Consider the following 9611-nt stretch of genomic DNA (forward strand, 5'->3'; position numbering starts at 1 on the left):
TTGTTTCAAAACAGTAGCCACCGCTACCTCCCGCAAACGCAGCACTTGTAAAAATATAAGATTTTTGATTCGGTAATTTAGCGTGTGTGAGTATCAGATTTAGAAAAAATATAAGATTTTTGATTTAATAATTTAGTACTAACAAAATAGTAAAAAAAAAAAAAAAAAAAAAAACGTAAGTAAACTTGGGGGCGAAGGAGGAAAGGGTAAATTCTGAACGTTTTTTTAATTTTATTTTTCTCTTTTCCAGATTTTAGAATTTTTGTTTTCGTCTTGGGGAACTACCTCCTTGCCATCATCATCATCTTTCCTTGGCCCTGACATCGATCAGCCGGATCTCCATTGATGTGATGCATCAGAAGAAATCGGAAGTTCAGATCGGAAAAGAAAGCAGCGGCGTCTCTTCCGATTACAATCCTTCTCCCCCTCTTCTTTTCTTCCCACAGATCGTGTCTCACCACCACCACCGTGATCCATCTATCCCGGCCGCCCCTTACAGGCGTCGCTTCGCTCCTCCTCCTCGTCCTCCCCCTTCATTTTCTCTGCCGCGCTCTCTCCGGCGATTCCCTCTGTTTCTCTTTCTCTTCCCTCTCTCATACTTCCTCTTCTCCCATCCCACTCGCTCCTTCCTTGTCGATTTCCTCTCTGCCTTTGGTTTCTCCGCCGCACTTCTTTTCTCCCTCAATCTCGCCCTCCCTCGGCTCCCTTCGATCCGCTTGTTCCTCGCACGCTCCTTCCTCTCCCCTTCTAGGAGGACGACGACCGCTTTGCCCGTCTTCTGGTCCATCGGCTCTCGCCTTAGATCTGACAAGAGGGGAAGCTCCTCCGGGTGCTGGGTCCAGCTCTATAGCAACGGTGACGTTTACGAGGGAGAGTTCCACAAGGGCAAGTGCTCCGGCTCCGGCGTCTATTACTATTCCATGAGCGGCAGGTATGAAGGTGACTGGCTTGATGGCAAGTACGATGGCTATGGTGTTGAGACCTGGGCCAGAGGCAGCCGTTACATGGGCCAGTATAGTCAGGGCCTTCGCCACGGTTATGGGGTTTACCGATTCTACACTGGAGACATGTTCTCCGGCGAGTGGTCCAGCGGACAGAGTCACGGTTGCGGAGTTCACACCTGCGAAGATGCAAGTCGCTATGTTGGGGAGTTCAAGTGGGGCGTCAAGCATGGTCTTGGTCATTACCACTTCAGGTAACTTGGTTCATTTCGTCAACCAAAACCAAATCTGTCATGTAATTTGTATCTTATATTACTTGGGTCTGCCAACTGTCTCGATTATTAAAACCACATTGCTGGCTGGCTGATTCCCTTTGAGTTGTACAATCTCTCTCGTTAGTTTACAGGTCTATGATTTCCTGACAATTAGAGGTATTTCTGATAGATTCTATCTTGTTTGTTTTTAACTAGGAACGGTGACGTATACGCAGGAGAATACTTTGCTGACAAGATGCATGGATTCGGGGTCTATGGGTTTGCAAATGGTCACCGGTATGAAGGAGCTTGGCATGAAGGTAGGCGGCAAGGGCTGGGCATGTATACATTCAGAAATGGAGAAACACAGTCGGGCCATTGGCAAAATGGGATCCTCGACATTCCAAGCACACAAAATACAACTTTTCCCATATCTCCTGTTGCAGTCAACCATTCCAAAGTGCTTAATGCAGTCCAGGTTTGTCTGTCCCTCCCAATTTATAATAAGAGAGAGCAAGTCTTTGTATACAAGTAGCATTAAGCCATAAACTTTTGTAAATTCACAGGAGGCACGGAGAGCAGCCGAGAAGGCTTATGACGTAGACAAGGTTGATGAGAGAGTTAACAGAGCCGTTGCAGCTGCCAATACAGCTGCCAATGCTGCAAGAGTGGCGGCCTTCAAAGCTGCCCAAAAACAATCTAAAAACATGGACAATTTTCCGATTCCTGTTGTGTGAACCAATTCTACTAGTAGTACACAGGCGAAGGAAAGTCGACAAGCATATTACTCAAGAGACCGTGTTGGGGAAATCAATGCAAAAAAAACCCTGGTTAGCTGGTTCGTTCAAAAGAGATGAATATGATGTCAAGCTCACGGCTCAACTCATATATTGATTTCCTTTCCAAGGCGTGGCAGAGACATATGCTATATATAGCGTGAGATCGTGGATTGTGAATCATGATTCTGACAGACAACTAAGTTGTTTTATGTGTGCCATAAATCCAGTAATTAAACAACAAAATTCGAATGAAGGTATATTTGAAATGCCTTATAATCCGACAACATGGCTTGAGGAAGTGGTGACGTTGAGTCATAGGCCTTGCGGGTTCATCGTTCTTAGGTAGTACTAGCAGCTGAGGTTGTGACCGTGAGTTTATTTTACATTCTTTATTAGGAGAATATAATCCTTTTAATTTACATATTATTAAACATAACATTTTATATATTTAATTTATATATTTTTAAACATAACATTTTATATATATTTTTGACATATTATTTAGAACACAATTCAGGATATATTACATATTATTTAGAACACAATTCAGGTTATATTACATATTATTTATTGCTCAAATTTGACATAAACATAATTAGGAGGATTCTTCATCATCTGGTTCTTCATCATCCGAAGATGATAAATTACACAAGAATTCATCTTCAGGTTCCACATCGTCAACGCCATAATCTAGATTTATTGGGTGATCTGACTCTTCCAAATTGTCAAGTACAATATCTTCAATTGTAGTCATCAATACAGCATCATCATTTTCGGTTTGCAAAAGAGTCGTCTCTGAACTGTTGACATATTCTCCAGAAATGTTTCCCCTTGGATTCACCTTTAGAACATTGAACTATATTTGCTTCGGTTTTTTTATGTATGGATACGGAATATAACACACTTGTTCTGCTTGAGAGGCTGCATTTGCAAATTATGAAAGTTACATTTGCATATCAACAAAAATGTTTTATTTAGAGATAACAAAAGTAGTCGTATTTTAGTAGCCAAATTAACGACTCGCCGCAGTAGTCACCATGTAGTCGCCAAATTAGCTACTGTTTGCTGACAAAATTACTTTCTTGTCTTTCAGTCATAAAGTTGTCGCTAATTAACGACTACTGAACCAACTACACATTTCAGTCGGCAAAAAACGACTAACTTACGACTAAATTTTAGCAGTTGTAACGTAGTAATTAAACAGTTGCTATATAGTCCCTAAATTTGGCGACTACAGGTTTAGTCGCCAATCGTAGTCGTAAATTGCCTGTTTTCTTGTAGTGTTAGGCCATTTAGGGTGTTGCATTTTTGCATTTGCATACTTTGGATGAAAACAGGTGCTCAAGAACGTAAAATGGGGAAAACAAGGACAAACCCGAGCATGTACCCGAAAGAGCCATCAAGCTGCAAGAACAGTCCGAACCCCAACACGATCGAGGAGGATCCGAGAGCAGGAAGAACAACCCGAAGATCTACCCGAGGAGTAACTCGACCATATCCTCGTGTACCCCATCAAGTAGACACTCGGGCAGGACTGGGAAGCTAGGTCAAAGGGGTTTCCATATATAAACCCCTCCTCTTCTTCCTCGCAAACGAGCATGCCGCAGACCCTCAAACCAGAGAGCGAGAGCTTCTGTGAGAGAACTGAGCGACTCAAAACACTTTTCACTTTTTGTTAGGATTTATTTTCATATCTTTTTATCATTTCTTTAGATTTTTATCCTGTACTCTTATTTCTCCACTCTATCGTTTAATACAATGCAATTTTCGTTCATTTATGTTTTTATGTTTCCTGCTATGATTTCCGAGTAGTGTAGTAAAGTTTCTAGGGATGGGATAGATGACTTTGTGTTCTTGATCGGTTAGGATGTCTTAGTTTGATTGTATATATTTAATAGATTCCCTTCTAGATTGGTGTTCTTAATGCTGTCAACAAACCAAGAGGGTGAGATTAGATCTAAGGTGTTTTACCATCGACGGTAATTGGAACCAACCAAAGGTTGAAGCTTTGACAGATCTGGCACTGCGGAGTTCTTTGGCATTCTGAATCGTGATAGAACCAACAAAGATTTTTCGCTCAAGATTGTTGGAAACAGAACCAGACTCAGAACAAAAGAGAAAGAACAAAGATGCTTAAGTTGCAGAGCCGTAGAGAATCTACTGCACTTAAGCGAAAACCGCCTAATCCCGGTGCAAGATAACCAAGACGGCTCACTCCAGGGTTTATTCTGCTCTCAATTGAACTGTGCACTCAATTCAAAAGAGATGAAACTCTCAAACTCAAAATCAGAAATTATAAGAAGAAGGAGACGAAGAAGTAGAAAAGAGAAGAAGTTCTTTTCCTTCTATGAAATTGAAGGCTGGACTCTTATCTTTATACTAGAAAATCAAACTTCCCCTCCGAGATTTCAGTCATCTCTCTGCCAGTTACAACCGACCTCAGAGCAAAACTGTCGATCTCAACTTCTTCTTTGAGGAAGAAAGACTTTGTCAAAACACAATACACGACAATACCAAAGTTGGGTAATTAAAGCCCAATTGAATAAAAGCCCATTTGAGAAACATATCCAACATAAACGTCCAACATGCTAACCGATAGCTCAAAATTCATGAGATAACTTCAGCCTTCTGAACAGCGAAATAGCTCTTCTAAGGTTCTATAGTTCACTCCTCTATTCTCTGGTGTTCCCTCCATGGTAAATGTCTTGCTAGTGCCAGTTTGGCCATAGGCAAATATGCAGCCATAGGCAAATATGCAGACATTATATCCATCCAGCACAGAAGTAACTATAGGTTTTGTCTGTGCAAAAACAGTCTCTTTAACTTGGTTCGATACCAAAGCATGTTCATCCTTCAAGACATAAGACATGATATAAAAAAAGGGTGAACATATAACACTAGCAGAAGCAAAATAATATTTCAACTTAAAACAACCTCCACTTACTATTGCAATTCACAACTGTCGTAATAGTGTTTATATTCAAGAATGTGAAAACTAAACTGAAAGAGATGATTCATTGAATTCATTGAATAAGAAGACTCGGCTATAAATAGCCTTACAACGACGAAAGAGAAACAAACTGAAACAGCGAAGAAATAGGAACTACACAAATGACTCAAATCCACTAATGTCCTAAACAATCGGACTTACTTGACCAAAGACACGACTACATGAAACAGAACACGAAACAGAACAAGAGACCTATTCAACCAACTCCAACCACTAACAAAGAAGAGGAGAAAGAAAGTAGAGTACCTTAATTTTGTTACTAAAGTCGAGAATCTTCTGCAAATTTGGAAGCGTTTGTCCATTGGCAGGAGAAACTACTGAATTCTCACTTTCTTCCTCTGTTTCATCCAAATCAGTAATGTCATACCATATCTCACACTTGACTGAAAGGTCCTTCGCATCAGGTAAGGCAACGGTTAGGTAAACCTTATCAGAACGCTGAGCCCAAAAAACCTCCGGGTTACGACTGCACACAAGGTAATACAACAGTTACATGATATTGCCTTATTCTACTCAGAGGTCGTTTTGTGCAACATACCACCCCAATCACACAACCAAAAGTGAAGATTACGACTAACTTATTACATCATATGATAAAATTTTCTAGCACAGAGTAGAGATTTTCAGTATTGAACTTCACAAGTAAAACAAAAGTCAATGCTTTCATATATTCTAAGCATTATACAAAAATATTCTAAGATCTGTGCAAACAACTCTCTCATCATCTCAAAGAACACCACTTCCTATATAACTAATGAAAAACCCTGAAGTAAATTAACTTAAAGGTAAGTGCTTTTCTATAGTCTAGTTAGAGAAAATGTGACGCAGGGGTCATACACAGATCATACATCAATCGAAACCTATTTGTGGATTAAGCAAACATACACCAAAGGATACTGATAATTTCTTGAGTAAATCTTAAAAAACCCTAGAAATCGAGCAGATACCTCATGTTTTAAGACAAGTGTAAATTTTGGATAGACGAAGGCGCCGGAAGTGTGAACGGTGGACGGAGTATGGAGGAAACGGCTACAAAGCACCATCGTTGCTAATTTCTTGATATTGATCTGGAATAAACCATAGATGATCAGCGAAACAATCAAAGAAAATGAATCAAACAAAAATCACAATCAATCATGAATCTGTAAGAACAAATCACAATTACGACTACAGAAACAGAACATAATACCTCCTTCCATGGCGGAACTGCGCTAAAGAACCCAAAGAACGTGAGAACCCAAAATTCTGAATCAAAGAGAGAGCGAGAGAGAGCGAGAAGGAGCGCGTGTATGTAAAATTGGGGAAAATTTGAATTTAGATGAAATAAGAGCCATTGGATCTAAATAAGCTTTGTATCGTCTATTACCCAAAGAGGAGCGTGAGAGAGAACATGGACCCGGATCGGGATCCGGATAAATTGCAGGTTACGGATCCTAAGCCTTTTGTATGCGTTTTAATTTTGTGATCATATATTATAACGGCAACCTAAATGAAAGCTTATGAAAATACATATATCAAAAGCTCTAAAATTATGGAAATCTAAATTAAATTAAAGCTCTATCATATAATGTGTTTATTAAATGAAGCTAAATAACCTACTGATATTGTTCTAGCATTAAACTATCCAAATGCTATGTTTATCTAGGAATTATGACATAAGAAAAACTTATTCTAATTTCACATAATAAATAAGAAGATAATAATATGCCACGCTTTACAAAAGGGAATAACGTTTAAAGTTTAAGAAACGAAACTAAAACCGGAACTGAATCGATATTATATAAAATATTAAAATATTTTAAATATCCACAAGATGTTAGATATATTTGTCAAAAAATTATCACATTTTTATTTAAATTTAACAATTTTAAAGAAAGTTATATTATTGTGGGTATTTGGAACTGAACCGAAAATAACCAAAATTGAACCAAATCCAAAATAAAAATAGTAAATGAACCGAATTTATCCTAAACTCCTATATCCGAGATACCCGGAACCGAACCAAATATAAAATTATCTTAAGATCCTAGGACTATCTTAAGATATAACATAAAATTAAAATTGTAACTAAATGATATTCTCCTAATAAAGAATGTAAAATAAACTCACGGTCACAACCTCAGCTGCTAGTACTACCTAAGAACGATGAACCCGCAAGGCCTATGACTCAACGTCACCACTTCCTCAAGCCATGTTGTCGGATTATAAGGCATTTCAAATATACCTTCATTCGAATTTTGTTGTTTAATTACTGGATTTATGGCACACATAAAACAACTTAGTTGTCTGTCAGAATCATGATTCACAATCCACGATCTCACGCTATATATAGCATATGTCTCTGCCACGCCTTGGAAAGGAAATCAATATATGAGTTGAGCCGTGAGCTTGACATCATATTCATCTCTTTTGAACGAACCAGCTAACCAGGGTTTTTTTTGCATTGATTTCCCCAACACGGTCTCTTGAGTAATATGCTTGTCGACTTTCCTTCGCCTGTGTACTACTAGTAGAATTGGTTCACACAACAGGAATCGGAAAATTGTCCATGTTTTTAGATTGTTTTTGGGCAGCTTTGAAGGCCGCCACTCTTGCAGCATTGGCAGCTGTATTGGCAGCTGCAACGGCTCTGTTAACTCTCTCATCAACCTTGTCTACGTCATAAGCCTTCTCGGCTGCTCTCCGTGCCTCCTGTGAATTTACAAAAGTTTATGGCTTAATGCTACTTGTATACAAAGACTTGCTCTCTCTTATTATAAATTGGGAGGGACAGACAAACCTGGACTGCATTAAGCACTTTGGAATGGTTGACTGCAACAGGAGATATGGGAAAAGTTGTATTTTGTGTGCTTGGAATGTCGAGGATCCCATTTTGCCAATGGCCCGACTGTGTTTCTCCATTTCTGAATGTATACATGCCCAGCCCTTGCCGCCTACCTTCATGCCAAGCTCCTTCATACCGGTGACCATTTGCAAACCCATAGACCCCGAATCCATGCATCTTGTCAGCAAAGTATTCTCCTGCGTATACGTCACCGTTCCTAGTTAAAAACAAACAAGATAGAATCTATCAGAAATACCTCTAATTGTCAGGAAATCATAGACCTGTAAACTAACGAGAGAGATTGTACAACTCAAAGGGAATCAGCCAGCCAGCAATGTGGTTTTAATAATCGAGACAGTTGGCAGACCCAAGTAATATAAGATACAAATTACATGACAGATTTGGTTTTGGTTGACGAAATGAACCAAGTTACCTGAAGTGGTAATGACCAAGACCATGCTTGACGCCCCACTTGAACTCCCCAACATAGCGACTTGCATCTTCGCAGGTGTGAACTCCGCAACCGTGACTCTGTCCGCTGGACCACTCGCCGGAGAACATGTCTCCAGTGTAGAATCGGTAAACCCCATAACCGTGGCGAAGGCCCTGACTATACTGGCCCATGTAACGGCTGCCTCTGGCCCAGGTCTCAACACCATAGCCATCGTACTTGCCATCAAGCCAGTCACCTTCATACCTGCCGCTCATGGAATAGTAATAGACGCCGGAGCCGGAGCACTTGCCCTTGTGGAACTCTCCCTCGTAAACGTCACCGTTGCTATAGAGCTGGACCCAGCACCCGGAGGAGCTTCCCCTCTTGTCAGATCTAAGGCGAGAGCCGATGGACCAGAAGACGGGCAAAGCGGTCGTCGTCCTCCTAGAAGGGGAGAGGAAGGAGCGTGCGAGGAACAAGCGGATCGAAGGGAGCCGAGGGAGGGCGAGATTGAGGGAGAAAAGAAGTGCGGCGGAGAAACCAAAGGCAGAGAGGAAATCGACAAGGAAGGAGCGAGTGGGATGGGAGAAGAGGAAGTATGAGAGAGGGAAGAGAAAGAGAAACAGAGGGAATCGCCGGAGAGAGCGCGGCAGAGAAAATGAAGGGGGAGGACGAGGAGGAGGAGCGAAGCGACGCCTGTAAGGGGCGGCCGGGATAGATGGATCACGGTGGTGGTGGTGAGACACGATCTGTGGGAAGAAAAGAAGAGGGGGAGAAGGATTGTAATCGGAAGAGACGCCGCTGCTTTCTTTTCCGATCTGAACTTCCGATTTCTTCTGATGCATCACATCAATGGAGATCCGGCTGATCGATGTCAGGGCCAAGGAAAGATGATGATGATGGCAAGGAGGTAGTTCCCCAAGACGAAAACAAAAATTCTAAAATCTGGAAAAGAGAAAAATAAAATTAAAAAAACGTTCAGAATTTACCCTTTCCTCCTTCGCCCCCAAGTTTACTTACGTTTTTTTTTTTTTTTTTTTTTTTACTATTTTGTTAGTACTAAATTATTAAATCAAAAATCTTAGGGGGTTATTGGTTTAGGATTTAGAAAGAATTTGAATGATTTTAAAAGTTATGTAAAATATGTTGTTATTCAATCAAGACTTTTTAAAACTCTTTAAAAATTTGGTGTTATTGGTTGTGGATTTGTAAAAAGTTATCTAAAATCTTGATAAATCTAGTGTTATTGGATTAAGAGTCTTATAAAGTCATTAAAAGTTTTATGTTATTCAATTAAAACAAAAGAATCATGGATTGTTAATGAATTCAAATTTTGTGTTATTGGTTTAGGATTTTATAACATTTCCTTC

General features: G+C 40.1%; 3 protein-coding genes across 5 annotated transcripts; 1 reads left to right on the forward strand and 2 right to left on the reverse strand.

Annotated features, from left to right (window-relative positions):
* Window positions 1–209: 209 nt before the first annotated feature.
* LOC104711430 (uncharacterized) lies at window positions 210–2245 on the forward strand. 2 transcript variants are annotated; one of them, XM_010428134.3, is made up of 3 exons: window positions 210–1195; window positions 1412–1673; window positions 1762–2245. In XM_010428134.3, the coding sequence occupies exons 1-3, from the start codon at window positions 351–353 to the stop codon at window positions 1930–1932; spliced, it is 1278 nt and encodes a 425-aa protein (XP_010426436.2). In that variant the 5' UTR covers window positions 210–350; the 3' UTR covers window positions 1933–2245. The 2 variants fall into 2 exon arrangements, with proteins under 2 accessions (XP_010426436.2, XP_087334906.1); XM_087478780.1 differs by having other exon boundaries at window positions 265–1195; window positions 1432–1673.
* Window positions 2246–4240: 1995 nt separating this feature from the next.
* LOC104711420 (kinesin-like protein KIN-14S) lies at window positions 4241–6828 on the reverse strand. The gene is made up of 4 exons (XM_010428122.3): window positions 6174–6828; window positions 5932–6051; window positions 5231–5450; window positions 4241–4825 (listed from the first exon to the last, which is right to left on the reverse strand). Exons 2-4 carry the CDS (start codon window positions 5934–5936, stop codon window positions 4595–4597), a joined length of 456 nt encoding a protein of 151 aa, XP_010426424.2. The 5' UTR covers window positions 5937–6051; window positions 6174–6828; the 3' UTR covers window positions 4241–4594.
* Window positions 6829–7191: 363 nt separating this feature from the next.
* Window positions 7192–9232, reverse strand: LOC104711409 (uncharacterized). Of its 2 annotated transcripts, none has more exons than XM_010428111.3 (3): window positions 8242–9232; window positions 7764–8025; window positions 7192–7675 (listed from the first exon to the last, which is right to left on the reverse strand). In XM_010428111.3, exons 1-3 carry the CDS (start codon window positions 9084–9086, stop codon window positions 7505–7507), a joined length of 1278 nt encoding a protein of 425 aa, XP_010426413.3. In that variant the 5' UTR covers window positions 9087–9232; the 3' UTR covers window positions 7192–7504. The 2 variants fall into 2 exon arrangements, with proteins under 2 accessions (XP_010426413.3, XP_087334902.1); XM_087478776.1 differs by having other exon boundaries at window positions 7764–8005; window positions 8242–9181.
* Between the last annotated feature and the right edge of the window lie 379 nt (window positions 9233–9611).

This window comes from Camelina sativa, chromosome 2 (assembly GCF_030686135.1).
Source record: "Camelina sativa cultivar CO46 ecotype springtype chromosome 2, ASM3068613v1".
NCBI lineage: Eukaryota > Viridiplantae > Streptophyta > Magnoliopsida > Brassicales > Brassicaceae > Camelina > Camelina sativa.

Bases quoted from the DNA above. Each gene is read 5' to 3' on its own strand.
- LOC104711430 (XM_010428134.3), top strand. From the start codon at position 351: ATGCATCAGAAGAAATCGGAAGTTCAGATCGGAAAAGAAAGCAGCGGC. The intron at 1,196-1,411 runs GTAACTTGGTTC...GTTTTTAACTAG, and splicing joins CTTGGTCATTACCACTTCAG to GAACGGTGACGTATACGCAG. The intron at 1,674-1,761 runs GTTTGTCTGTCC...GTAAATTCACAG, and splicing joins AAGTGCTTAATGCAGTCCAG to GAGGCACGGAGAGCAGCCGA.
- LOC104711409 (XM_010428111.3), bottom strand. From the start codon at position 9,086: ATGCATCAGAAGAAATCGGAAGTTCAGATCGGAAAAGAAAGCAGCGGC. The intron at 8,026-8,241 runs GTAACTTGGTTC...GTTTTTAACTAG, and splicing joins CTTGGTCATTACCACTTCAG to GAACGGTGACGTATACGCAG. The intron at 7,676-7,763 runs GTTTGTCTGTCC...GTAAATTCACAG, and splicing joins AAGTGCTTAATGCAGTCCAG to GAGGCACGGAGAGCAGCCGA.
- LOC104711420 (XM_010428122.3), bottom strand. The intron at 4,826-5,230 runs GTACTCTACTTT...TATGTCTTGAAG, and splicing joins ACTTTAGTAACAAAATTAAG to GATGAACATGCTTTGGTATC.